The 14,453-nt window shown below is 46.1% G+C and overlaps 1 protein-coding gene across 1 annotated transcript; it reads right to left on the reverse strand.

Moving 5' to 3' along the window:
• Positions 1-4,840: 4,840 nt before the first annotated feature.
• Esx1 (ESX homeobox 1) lies at positions 4,841-10,881 on the reverse strand. Its single transcript, XM_040743772.1, has 5 exons — positions 10,712-10,881; positions 10,416-10,550; positions 9,505-10,192; positions 7,962-8,007; positions 4,841-5,343 (listed from the first exon to the last, which is right to left on the reverse strand). Exons 1-5 carry the CDS (start codon positions 10,794-10,796, stop codon positions 4,990-4,992), a joined length of 1,308 nt encoding a protein of 435 aa, XP_040599706.1. The 5' UTR covers positions 10,797-10,881; the 3' UTR covers positions 4,841-4,989.
• Positions 10,882-14,453: the final 3,572 nt, after the last annotated feature.

A 14,453-nucleotide genomic window follows, 5' to 3' on the forward strand; every position in this document is an offset into this window, starting at 1 on the left:
CCTAGGCCCTCCCACAAGAGTCCAGGCTGAGAGAGCATCCTGTATTGTGGGATGGGCAGTCAATGTCCATTTGTATGCCAGGGACAAATACTACCCAAAGCCCAATAGATTGCCTAGGCCTCGTCACTGACACCCACATTCAGGGGGTCTTGATCAGTCCCATGCTGTCTACTCAGCCATCAGTCTGCACACCCAGAATTATAAGATGATAGTGTAATTATCAAGTCTTTACACTTCTCCTGAGGTCCTGTCTGTAACTTTTCAGTCCAAACTAACACCTACAAATCACCTGTTACTGATAAATATAAGATGATTAGTTTCTAAACAATTAAAAAATAATTTCCTTATATTAGGATGATGTATTTCTGATCTATGCCTTATGGAATTTTGAAGTACACTCTAAGAGGAAGGTTTTATATGAGGCTATTCTAGAATACTTTTTCCCAATCCTTCTTTTGGGAAAAAAAGTGTCTCCCTAAATACCCATGGCTGGCCTAGAACTCACTATGCAGAAAAGGCTGGTCTCAAACTTGTGATACAATTGTCTTTGTTTACTGGATGCTGGGATCACAGTGCTGTGCCACTGTGCCTGGCACAACATCTATCTGTCAAAACCTTGTTTGAGGCCAGTGAGATGGCTCAGCAGGTAAAGACACTTACTGTCAAGTGTGATGACCTGAGTCCTACACAGTGGAAAGAGAGAACCACCTCCTACAAGCTGTCCTTTAGCCTCCATATATGTGCTATGGCACATATACACACACTAATAATAATAATGATGATGATGATGATGAACACTCAAAACCTAGACTGAAGATAACATTCATCTGCTGACATTTGTATGATTTTTTAAAAAAATTGTGTGCACATCTCTCGAAGCCCTTATACATTATGTGAAAGGGAATCCAAATTTTTACTCTCCCAACTACCAAGAGAAGAAATAACTTTTACCTTTGTGTGTTTCAGACTGGATATGAGAATCAGTTATGAAAATTTAATTTTTATTTCTTTTTATGTATATATATATAGATGCTTTGCCTGCATGTATATCTGCACCACATATGTACTTTGTGCTGTCAGAGGTCAGAAAAGGCTTGCAATTCCCTGGGGCTATAGTTACAGATAATTGTGGGTTGCCACATGGGTCCTGGGTCCTCTGGAAGAAGTCAGTACTTTTAACTCCTGAGCCATCCCTTCAGGCCAAAAGTGGTAATTTTTTGTTGGATACTGTTTGGCTTTGGGCCTGAAAATATCAAGGCATGATGGGGTTCTCAAACTTTTATTTGTACAAAAATCCCATGATTCAGAGGGGAGACAACAAGAAATTAGAATGACTGGATTTCAAAATCACCTGGAAAGGACAACAATGGACATACATGGGCATGTATTCCTTCCTCTAAATGGGTTGGAACTTATGGTACAGTAATGCTATCCTTGCTGTAAGTTTCACATTAGATAGGCAACTGCTTTAAGAGATGTTTGAAACCCACAATGTGGAGGGAAACAAAGGAATGAAAGCATTGGGTGAGCCACGAAAACTGTGGTTTGGTTGGGTGAGATAGCTCAGCAGATAGTCACAGATAGTGAGAGAGCTGATTCCTCCAACTTGTCCTCTGACCTCCACTAAGTGCCAAGGCGTGTGTGTCTGTGTGTGTGCATGTGTGTTCGAATGTGTGTGTATGTGTGCATGTATGTGCATGAGTGTTTGTGTGTGAGAGAGAAATAAATGAATAAATGAATAAACAAACAAATAAATAAATAAAATACGAATTTAAAACACTAAACTGTATGTTTTCCTGAACAAACAGCCCCCTTCTATCTGGTTTTCTCTTACTGGCTCTCTCTCTCTTACTTTTCTTTTTTCCTCTCTCTTTTTGGAAAGGAGTCTTACTATGCTCACTATGTTGTCTCGGCAAGTTCCTGACTTCTAGAATTCAGCCTCCTAAATGCTGGCCACAGAGGCATGCACCACTATGATAGTCTCTACCTCCTGTGAGTGGAAGTCTGGTATAGGTACAACACTTTTATCTGAAGGACTTACAATAACTTCATAGTACAATCATGTTCATAAAATAACTGGCAATCATTCAAATATAGATCTCTTACTTTACAAAGTTAAATGTTTTAAAATTTGTGAGCTGGGTGGTTGTGGAGCACACCTTTAGTCCCAGCACTCAAGACGTAGAGGCAGGCAGATCTCTGTGAGTTTGAGGCCAGACTGGTCTACAGAATGAGTTCCAGGACAGGCTCCAAAGCTACAGAGAAACCCTGTCTCAAAAACAAACAAACAAACAAAAATCCGTGAGTCTGTTCCCTGTCCTCCATGCTGCATTTTGGTTTCAGCTGTTTTTTTTTTTTTTTTTTTTTTTGGTTTCTGCTGTTTTCTTCCTGGGTAGATTGGCATAATGACAGTATAGAAAAAACAGCATTCCGATCGTTTTTGAATTTCAGTGCTGAGAAGAGAACCTATGACCTCATGCATGCTCTGCCATTTTCTGTTTATTGCTCTATCCATGACTGCTGCCTTGCAAGAATTATTCTAAAACATCACCCAGGATACCATCCTTTGCTTGGAGCAGCATTAAACCAACAGATTTCCTTCCAGTGTTTCACCTGTAGGAACTAGGATTCTGTCCAGGTTGATTAATATATATGGGATGGGGAGGTGCAAGGGGATGGGAGGAGGGATGGGAGGGAGAACTTTGGTTAGAATGTAAAATGATTTTTTTTTATTTTTTTATTTTTGGTTTTTGCGAGACAGGATTTCTCTGTGGCTTTGGAGGCTGTCCTGGAACTCCCTTGGTAGTCCAGGCTGGTCTCGAACTTACAGAGATGTAAAATGATTTTTTAAAAGAATAATAAAAGTACATAGAAAAATATATACTTGATGAAATTTCTGCTTTTTATCTGGGAAATCTATAGCAACCAGCTTTTCTGCCTGTGAGTAAGGAAAGGGAACAATAACATTTTATGATTATTTAAATTTATTTTACTTTTTTTGTTTTTCGAGACAGGGTTTCTCTGTGGCTTTGGAGACTGTCCTGGAACTAGCTCTTGCGGGTCTCAAACTCAGAGATCTGCCTGCCTCTGCCTCCCGAGTGCTGGGATTAAAGGCATGTGCCACCAATGCCCAGTTTGTTTTACTTTTTTAAAAAAAGTTCAGGACCTGTATGCATCACTGACTGACCTGGAACTCACTGTATAGACTAGACTGGTCTCAAAATCAGAGAACTGCCTGCTTCATCTTTCCAAGTGGCTGGAATTGAAGGCATGAGCCACCACTCCCAGTCTATGGTCTGTTTATTTATATATCTGCATGTGTGATGTATGTTGAGTGGAGGTCAGAGGACAAATCTGGAGAGTCGGTTCTTTCCCTCCACTGGGAGCTCCAAGAATCAAATTCAGGTGATCAGGCTTGCATCTCAAATGCTTTTACCTCCTGAGCTAACTCTCCGGTCCTTTTCCAGTCTTGATGAGCTAGCTCTCCTTACTCTCAAATGGCAGAACTATGGGACCAGAATGACTCCAGTCTCCACCCTCTCCACAAATTAGAAAACATTAATTTATGAAATTAGGGGATTGCTCAGGTGATTGACTGCTATCCCCCCTTAAAGAGTGATGAGTAACCTTCTAGAATGTTTCCCAAGTCCAGGGTTTGTCGTGAGTTCCTTTGATTCACTGCAACACCACCCTGCTTGGAAATGACTGCGTCCTTTCCAGAAACACTCCTGAATAACTTGGCACATGCATATGCTTTCACCCGAGCAAAATCGTAATGTAAACGGAGAGGGTGAGATGTATAGAGAGACATGTGTTACTCCATGTATACTTGCTTCAGGCACTTCGGAAATTTTCATGATAAACATATCCTACTGGGGATCCACAAGGATGACCTCAACTAAGAATCTAAGCAGCAGTGGAGAGGCTACCTTAAATGCCCTTCCCCTAAAATGAGATTGATGACTATCCTAAATGCCATCCTAGAGACTTCATTCAGTTGCTGATGGAAGCAGAGATTCACAGCTAAGAACTGAGCCAAACTCCTGGAATCCAGTTGAGGAGTGATGAGCAAAGGGGTCAAGAAACCCACAGAAACAGCTGAGCTGAACAAGTGGTTGCTCAGGAACCCCAGTCTGACAGCTGGGGAAGCAGCATAAGACTGAACCAGGTCCCTTGTACGTGGGTGTCAGTTAGGAGGCCTGGGCAGTCTATGGGGCCTCTGGCAGTGGAACCAGTATTTATCCCGAGTGCACAAATGGACTTTGGGAGCCCATTCCCCATTGAGGAAAACTCTCTCAGCCTAGATATATGGGGCAGGGGCTAGGTCATGCCCCAAATGATGTGACAAACTTTGATGGTCCTCCATAGGATGACTCATCCTCCCTGAGAGGATGGGGGTTGCTGGGGGAATGTGAGGATGGGAGGGAGAGGGAACTGGGATTGGCATGTAAAATAAGATTGTTTTTAATTTAGATAAAAATAATAAAAAACCAAACAACAAAAAGTAACCCAGGGATACTATTTTATAAATGGAGGCCTCTTCAATATTATGTTTAAATTTCATTCCCTTAGCAATTTCCACTCATACCCTTTACACAGTATAACTCTGAAAGCCAATATGCTGCTAAACCAAACTTTTATTGAACACAAAATCATAACTTTATACAGAGGATAAGGCACTAGCTTTGTATACAATTTCATTTAACAGGTATTTGATAAGTAACTCTTTTTTAAAGATTTATTTATTTATTATGAATACAACATCCTGTCTCAATGTATGTCTATACACTAGAAGAGGGCACCAGATCTTATTATGGATGGTTGTAAGCCACCATGTGATTGCTGGGAATCGAACTCAGGCCCTCTGGAAGAGCAGTCAGTGCTCTTAACCTCTGAGCCATCTTTCCAGCCCTGGTAAGTAACTCTTAACAATGTCTATGAACAGTATAAATCTTATTGGAAAACACTTTGGGAAAACTGATGTACACTTTAGTGACCTGCAAAGTAGCCATTGCGGGCACAGTTGCATCCCATAGCTACATTTGGAATTTGACCATTAGGTTGCATAGGTGGCCAGGGAAATGGAGGTGGAGGGGGTGGCCTAGGTGGTACAGGCACCCTGAATAGTGGAGGGGGCTGGGGTGGAAGAGGCAGAATGTTGGGATCCATTGGCAGCGGCAGCACAGGGTGATATTTCCAAATAACCTCCACAATAGGGATGGGACCGTAATTGCCATCCACGTATACGCCCACAGGGGGACTCATGGCCACTGGAATCATGTTTCTGTATATATACGCCCGATGAAGTTGTCTCCACTTGGCTCTTCTGTTCTGAAACCAAATCTTCAATCAGAGGAAAAAAGATTTGGTTAGGATATTGGACAACTAATGTTGTAATAGGGAAAAAAAACATACATGCCGCTGAAATTAAATCTAGTGAACTAAGCTTGGTGCAGAGTTTGAAATGTTGCTGTATTTCTCTTCTCCCGTTACTAATTTTTAACCACTTTCTGGGCCTTAGATGGAGGTGCAGCTGATGAGCTGTACCAGGTCCTTGCTGGTAATGCTAATATCTAATAAACAAGGTAAAGAAGTGTTAAACTAGTTATAGAACTATCCGCTTCTCCTTTGTACTAGGAATGCTGTCGCCCCTATGGTGGTGAAAACGCTTGTTTAAAAAGGCAAGGTCTGACTCAAATCATATTGAACAGAACCACTCTGTGTTTAAAAGAAACTACTATCTTCAATCTGAGGTCACTAGTACTTAGGAGATTATTGATCTTTTAGTCACATTTCCCCCAAGGACGTTTAAGGGTTCGTTTGTCCTCTAAAAACACTTGAAAATGAAACAGTTGGTGGTGAAGTCAAAGAGACCCAGCCACACAGTCCTGGAAGTTTTGTGGCTTGTCATTTCCTTTAATTTTTGCTCGTTTTGCAATTCCGTATAAGAGCAACTGCTGCACAGTGTTGCAGGGATCCTAGGACCTGCAAGTCTCATTCCTTAGCAAAAAATACCGCAATGAGAAGCAGGAAGGACCAAATCCACATTTTAAGGTGTTAAACAACAATGGGAATGAGGGTTGGAAAAAAAAAGGTTCGTCCCCAAAGACTTGCTAACCATTAAATGTACAATCAAGTCTTCAATTAGTTTTTACTCTTAGCAAACTGGATAGCGGAGCTTTTAATGACTTAATTCTTTTTGGAAGCTCTGAACCTGAATTTCCAATTGAGGCAAAAGCCTCTTACTGTTCAAAACTACTTTTACTGTCTCATCTCAGGATTCAATTTTTTTCCAGTATAAAGTCTGTTTGGAAAGATGCAAATGCATCAACCATCAAATCTTCCTAAATGTAACCAAAGGCAATGGATAGAAAAATTTGTTTTGAGGACATATTTAAGTCAATATTCTCAATTCTGGTTTCCTAAAGCAAGTCTACTTTACTGCAAAATAAACAAACAAAAAAGGAAGACAGTGTGGATTCTAAGTTTCCTGGGAAAAGAAAATTAAAGCCGTGAATTTCCAAGCAGTTCAGAACATGTTCTCTCCTTACTTTCGGTTTTCTGGTAATTCTTAAGATGTGGAAGCTAGTGTGTTTGCTTTTATGCTTGTGTGAAGAGTGTCACTCAGAAAAACTTGTTTTCCTTGGAATCTGCTTTGTTGGCCTCTCAACCTGTGCTAGGCCAGCCTGTGTCATCAAGATGCCCTAGTTCAGTGGCCAGCTTTATTAAGGACATTTTTTCCTGTATGTCACCCAAACAGATATGCAACTATTTCCATCACATACACACTCTATGACGAAAGAAGCCTATCCTGATTTTCTACTAAATACTTATGTAATGCAATTATGTTTTAAACATTCCCCATAACTGTACATAGTCACCTTTTTTATTTCATGAAATAGAAATTTTGTCAACACCTGAATAAATGGAAAAGGTATTTTACATTAACAGATAAGAAGATAGACAGAGAGCATTTCCCAGTTAGATTTCAGAAAACTTACATTAAAAAAATCACCAAAAAAGAAAACAAAATCTTAGATGTAAGAAATTGTCTTGGCTCTTTGAAAATCCAAATAACTAGATACTTACTTCAATATCATTTCTGCAACCATTGACCATGTGATCAATTAGGTCACCATTAAGTAGAATGAACATCACAGTAAAATAAAACAGGCACATTTGGACTTTTAATAGCTTTTCTGGAAACTTAAAAAATCAAATTTGCTCTTTAAAACTGGAAAAAATAAATTTCTGAATAGAAAAGTTACTTGAACTGTAGTTTCATAAACTTGAAGTTGAATGGAATCTGTAAAGATACCTATCTCAGACCACATATTTATAACTTTTCCAGTGAAAGAATATAAAACTGTCGATTCTAGTTTTATTTGTTTGCAGGGCTGGGGATGAGTCTGAACCTTATATATACTAGGAAAATGCCATGGATGTAGCTAGCTAAGCAGCATTTGGGAGACTCAGCATTCAATTCCCAGCATGCATCTATCCAGTCTTCTCTCTCTCTCTCTCTCTCTCTCTCTCTCTCTCTCTCTCTCTCTCTCTCTCTCTCTCTCTCTCTCTCTCTCTCTCTCTCTCTCTCTCTCTCTCTCTCTCTCCCCCTCCCTCCCTCCTTCTCTCTCTCTCCCTCCTTCTCTCTCTCTCTCCCTCTCTCTCTCTCTCCCTCTCTCTCTCTCCCTCCCTCCTTCTCTCTCTCTCCCTCCTTCTCTCTCTCTCTCTCTCTCTCTCTCTCTCTCGCTCCCTCTCTCTCTCTCCCTCGCTCCCGCGCTCTCTCTCTCTCTCTCTGTCTCTCTCACACACACACACAGAGTCCAAATATATAATCCATTTCCCACAAAACAGAAAAGACAACAGAAACATACCAACTTGAGAATGCCCAGGACAAAACATAACCTAAATGTGTTTTAGAGTACCTGCCTTACCTAACTGTTTTTCAAAAATTCACTAACCTGCACTCTGGATTCAGGCAAACCCAGACGTTGGGCAAGATTCATTCTGGTGGGATTAAAAAAAAAGTAATGGTTAGTATTGGAGTTGTGGCTAAAAAGAAAACTGCACTATAATTCACAGAGAAACTGGATTTAGGGGGTGGCTTCCTATTCACAAGTAATCTCTTCAATTTAAAACTTTAAAAAGGGGAATATATGTGAAAATGTCTGGTAGTTAGCTAACTAAATATAACTTTTTTTCTGTTTGTGGAACAATAGAGAATAACCCTCGAAATATTTTTCTTGAGAGGTTGTTCTGTGCAAAAACCAAAATGTCAGTTGCCCATAAAGGGCTACCCACCTCCCCAACCTTGATTCTTGGGACTCACTTTGGGCTTCCTAACACTGAGTTAAATCCCCAACCCCAAACTGGTGCTTTGGACCTGAATATTTCCATTTATTCTAAGAAGACGAGGTAAACTCTCAAAGAGTACTTAGACCCAAGTGTGCCCAATGGAAATTATTCTTTTTCTCTTCCCAATTTGAAGGCTGAGTGCCACAAAGTCAGAGTGGGGCTCTGTCGTCATTATGTAAAGCAACCAATCTCAGCCCCTGATTTCACCCTAGCTAGAATAAGTAGGCCCTTCCCCTACAGCTTTAGGACTACAGAGCATCACAGATTTAGGAAATTCCAGCACTTTGCAATGTGGGAGAAGAGCCCTAGGTGTAGCGGCACCCTGCTGGCACCCACTGTAGTGCTCAACTCGTGTGGAAAATCAAAGGGTTTTTAAGTTCACTAAATGAGGAAAGTCAATTTTTACTCTAAGATTTTTAAAATGCCAAACTGCAAAACACAAAACAAAAAGACCCAAATTTATGCTGAACACACTACCAAGATTTAAGTAAAGCGGGTTCCAGTTCTGCCGCGAGCTCCTTGCTCATGCTCATCCCTTCCCTCCAGCCCGCGCTGCCACCCACGCTCCCGCCGGCTCGCCGCCCCCACCGCGTCCCTGCCGTCCCTCTTGATCCTCCCCCCCCCCACGCCGCGTCCCCGCCGGTCCCCCCCTCCACGCCGGCCCACCTGTCCCGCCCCCTCCGGCCCGTCCCGCCCCCTCCGGCCCGTCCCCCCTCCACGCCGCTTCCCCACTCCATGTCCGCCCACCTGAACCGTCCCCCCCCCGCCACCCCGTCCCCCCCTCCACGCCGGCCCACCTGTCCCTCCCCCGACGGCCCTCCGCTACCCCCTCCCCCCGGTCGGCCCACAGCCGCCCCCGCCTACCTCCCCCCCGCCGGCCCTCCCGACCGGCTCGCCGCCAGTCCCCCTGTCTCCCCCGCCCGCCGCCCTCCCCCCTCGTGTCCTCCCGTCCCTTCCCCCACCCTCTCCCGCCAGCCCGCCAATTCTGGTGGTGCGCACTTGCCTCGCCACAGTGGACAGATCTAAGATGGACCCCAGGCTCTTGGCGCCCCCTAGGTGGTTCCCGCCTCTGGAGACCTACGACCCAGCAAAGCCTGGAGCCCGCCAACGAACTAGGCGCCAACGCAGGAAAAAAAAAAAGCCGCTCACCGAGCAAACATGTCGGGGTACTGGGCGCGCTGGAAATAGGCCTCCAGCTCTCGCAGTTGAAGCGGAGTGAAGGAGATGCGGTAGCGGCGGCGCTTCGGTTGAGGCAGTGGCTGCAGTGGGGGCTGCAGTGGGGCCTGCGGCGGCGGCTGCGGCGGCGGCTGCGGCGGCGGCTGCGGCGGCGGCTGCGGCGGCGGCTGCAGCGGGGGTTGCGGCCGGGGCTGCAGCGGGGGCAGCGGCCGGGGCTGCAGCGGGGGCAGCGGCCGGGGCTGCAGCGGGGGCAGCGGCCGGGGCTGCAGAGGGGGCAGCGGCCGGGGCTGCAGCGGGGGCAGCGGCCGGGGCTGCAGCGGGGGCAGCGGCTGGGGCTGCAGCGGGGGCTGGGGCCTGGGCTGCAGCGGGGGCTGGGGCCTGGGCTGCAGCGGGGGCTGCGGCCGGGGCTGCAGCGGGGCCAGCAGAGGGATGGGCGGCAGGGGTGGCATCGGGGCCAGCGCCACGGGGGCAGCCGCCTTCTGCTCCGGCTGAATGTTGGGCTCCGGAAAGCTGTCTCCACGCCCAAGGTTTTCGACCTCATCCCAGGCTCGCGTTGCTTCTGCAACAGGGACATCTGATTTTTCACTAGAGGATTCCAATCCCGCACTTTTCTGGTCGTTTGTCCCTTCGAGAAATGTCGAGGCCAAGGTGATCTGAGAATCTGGAGAAAGGGAAAAAGCACAAACAAAATGCCAGTGCGTTGGCGCTCAAACCGCGTGCGCGGCAAGGAAAAGGTGAGAGGCTCCCCCTAGAGTGGTGATGGTGACTGCTCCAGTAGCGCGCCTCTCGCTCCCCCCTTCCCGCCCTTTGCGAGCACGTCCTAGACATCGGGCTGAGCCCGAATTAACTTTGCTCTACAAGTTTGCAGTGAAATCTACCCATACCCAGGCACTGACTCATTATCTGCAAGTCTTCCTCCTTGCCAGCTCCAGAGTTGGAGTAGTCAGTTGTATCTAATTCTGTATTTCCCCCGTAGTCGGCCCCTGCCAAAATAGTGGAGCTCAAGCTAGTCTGTGAATCTAGAGAAGGAAGAAAGCAAAAAAGAAAAATTGGGGTGTTGGAGTCCAGGGTGCTAGGGCAGGAAGAGTGGGGACCACTCTAAAGGAGCCGTGGCGAGCTTCATCAGTTTGAGGGCGCGCAAAAGAAGGTTTCTTTCCCAAGTTCTCGTCGAGATACTGACCCTGAGATGATTCCTCCTTCACTTGCCCTTCCAAGTTGTTAAAGTCAGTGCAGTAGGGGCACCTACAATTGGTGTGGGATTCCATGGCTGGAGTGCTGCGGGTTGAGTTGCTGGCTTCTGCTGCGGTTGCTTCGGAGAGCTAGGCTAGAGATCCTGCAGGCAGCCTTTCCCGAACCAGAGTGGCGCTCCTCTAGGAGTCACACCCCTTTTTATAGTGTCACCGGGCGTAGGGCTCAGATTTTACGTGGTATGCTTCCGCTAGACGCGTCTAGTAAGAAATGGGAGTACGTCGATTAGGAGTGGGTGGACCTGTAGGGGGTGTACTGGTTACTGAGTGAGCATTAGTTAGTGCCGGTCGGACTTTGAGCTCACTGCGCGCACTGAGACTGGTTTCCATTTGCAGCCAACTAACTTCTGAACTCTGTACGGGTATCCCAATAGCAGGAAGGGGCATTGCAGGGTTGGTAGATCCCAATTTAGCTGCTACGAGCTCGCATGAGCTCGTATAACCCGAACTATTTACCCAATGTTCCTAATTCCATTCTCAGTATTCTGAAGCATGCATGCACTGGACCCTTTTCATTAACATCCCTCAAAGAAAAGACATGGGCATCCTAAAAAATAGGTTCGTGTATTTTATTTATTTATTTATTTATTTATTTATTTATTTATTTATTTTGAGCGCTGGAACATTCTTTCCAAGGACTCGGTGACTGATAACTAGGACTTTTGGTTTTATACTACTCTCACTTTCCAGTCTGTGAATTGAACCTATGTTTAAGTAGGAGGTTATCTGAGGTGGATTTAAAATCAGGTTTCACGAAGCTTTTTGAAGCATAGCAAGTTTGAACTGTAGACGAACATGCAGCGAATTCGGGGTGGCGCCATTCAAAAACACCTTGCAAGAAACTTTATGGGTCTCTTCAAATGCTCCCAGACATTAGTTTTGTTTGTTTGTTTTGTTTTTTGAATGAACCAGCGCCATAATACATAAAGAAATCTGCCAAATGCTTAATGCGCCCAAGAATACTTAGAGGAGCCTTCCTTAGGTTCCTGGCATTTGGAACCCTTGAAGAGACAGGTTGCTCTTAGTGCAGGACTCATTGCAGAAACTTGATTAAACCTAAAGCGCGCCAAATTCCAATTCTGTAGTATGGAAACTCTAAAGGCAGGAGAGTGCTCTGCCTCCCGCTTCGCCCTTCCCGCCTCTTTCTCACTCTTTTTCTGGGACTATTTTTCCACACACCCCGCCCCCTGTATAGAAAATGGCGAGTCAAATTTAAAAGGGCTTTATAATTTTCCAAAAGATGTACCCAAAAGCTTCACAGTGTGTTAATATTCTTAATACTAAACTATTTTATAATTGTGGTCCCTGTGTTTGGCACCACACGATTTATCCTACGTTTACAGTCACGTTTCTTAGCATGTACACTTTTTTTTTCTTAAACACAAATGAGAGCCCTTCTTTCACAAGAGGCTAGGCAACTTAGAAGTTTTATTACAAAGTCTTCACTTTATAACTTATGCCTTAATTTAAAGGTGTAAATAAGGATGTTTCAGGCAGTGTGTGTGTGTGTGTGTGTGTGTGCAGGTGCTTCAAACCTGGATCTGAGGCTCTTGTTCCGTCTAGTCCCCTTCCCTTCACACAAGAGATTTATCTGAATCGCTTTGAACCGAGGTTTGGGATCCAGTAGTGCTGGATTTCCAATGTATGGCTCCAGTTTACACAGAAACGAGGGAAAAAATAATGGGGGGGGATGAATGCATTGTGTACCCCCATCCCGTGGATTTTCTACGGCTCCAGTTTGCACAGGAACCAGGAGAAATATTTATTAGGACAGGCCCTGAATTCAACAAGTCTCGCGACCCCCCCTCCCGCCTGTGTCTGTTTCACTGGTTCTAATATGCCTCCAGTTTGTGCAGGAGCGAGGGGAGAACTTAATAGCATGGGCCCGAATGCAACCTGTCCGACCATTTATCACCCCCGCTCCCCCGCCTCCCCGCCCCCCCTCCCGCGCAGACTGGCCTGGAACTCACAGAGATCCTCCTTTCTCTGCCTCCCTAGAGCTGGGATTAAAAGCATGCACCACCAATGCCCGGCCTTCACTGGCTTTTCTACGACTGCGGTTTGCTCACCAACGAGGGAAAATAATTATTAGGACCGGCCCCGAATGCATCGAGTCCATCTCTCCACCCCCGCACCCGGTATGTGTTTCACGGACTTTTCTAGGGCTCCATTTTGCACAGGAACGAGGGGAGAATTTAATAGCGTGGGCCCTGAATGCATCGTGTCGGTCCCTCCGCGCCGCCCCCCACCGGGCGACATATCTGTTTCACTGGCTTCTTTTCCCCTAAGGGCTTCTGTTTGCACCGGAACCAGGGGAGAAATTAATAGCGTGAGCCCCGAATGCATCGTGTCTGTCCCCGCCCCCACTCGTGTCTGTTTTACTGATTTTTCTGTGGCTCCACTTTGCACAGTTCCTGTCCGCCCCCCCATCTGTTTCACTTTTTTTTTTTTTTTTTTTTTTTTTTGTTCTTCAAGACAGGGTTTCTCTGTGCAGCTGTGGAGCCTGTCCTGGCACTCGCTCTGTAGAGCAGACTGGCCTGGAACTCACAGAGATCCACCTGCCTCTGCCTCCCTAGAGCTGGGATTAAAGGCGTGCGCCACCAATGCCCGCTTTCACTGGCTTTTCTATGGCTGCGGTTTGCTCACCAACGACGGGAAATAATTATTAGGAAGGTCCCGAGTGCATCGAATCCATCTCTCCACCCCCGCACCCGGTATGTGTTTCACGGACTTTTCTAGGGCTCCATTTTGCACAGGAACGAGGGGAGAAATTAATAGCGTGGGCCCTTGAATGCATCGTGTCGGTCCCTCCGCGCCTCCCTCCACCCGGCGCCATATTTGTTTCACTGGCTTTTCCCCCTAGGGCTTCTGTTTGCACAGGAACGAGGGGAGAAATTAATAGCTTGGGCCCCGAATGCATCGTGTCCGTCTGCCGCCCCTCCAGCCCGTGTCTGATTCACTGGCTTTTCTTTTGTTTTGTTTTTTCGACATAGGGTTTCTTTGTGTAGCTTTGGAGGCTGTCCTGGAACTCGTTCTGTAGACCAGGCTGGCCTCGAACTCACAGAGATTCACCTACCTCTGCCTCCCAAGCGCTGGGATTAAAGGCGCGCACCACCACTTGTCTCACTGGCTTTTCTATGGCTCCAGCTTTCACAGGAACGAGGGGAGAAATTAACAGCGTGGGCCCCAAATGCATCGTGTCCGTCTGTCCCCCACCCTTGTCTGTTTCACTGGCCTTTTTCCCTTAATGCTTCAGTTTGCACAGGAACTAGGGGAGATAACTATTAGGACCGGCCCTGAATGCATCGAGTCCATCTCTCACTCCCCCCTCCCCCGTGTCTCTTTTCACTGGCTTTTCTATGGCTCCAGTTCGCACTGGAATGAGGGAAGAAATGCATCCACTCAATCTCTCCACCCCTGCACCAGGTATCTGTTTCACGGACTTTTCAATGGCTCCAGTTTGCTCAGGAACGAGGGGAGAAATTAATAGCCCCGAATGCAACGTGTTCGTGTCCCCCCCTCCCCCGTGTCTGTTTAGCTGGGTTTTCTATGGCTCCAGTTTGCTCAGTAACGAGGGGAGAAATTAAAAGTCGTGGGCTCCGAATGCATGGTGTCTGTCACCGCCTCGCCTGCCTCGTGTCTGTTTCACTGATTTTTCTATGGCTCCAGTTTGCA

This window comes from Mesocricetus auratus, unplaced genomic scaffold (genome assembly GCF_017639785.1).
Source record: "Mesocricetus auratus isolate SY011 unplaced genomic scaffold, BCM_Maur_2.0 Super-Scaffold_100003, whole genome shotgun sequence".
NCBI lineage: Eukaryota > Metazoa > Chordata > Mammalia > Rodentia > Cricetidae > Mesocricetus > Mesocricetus auratus.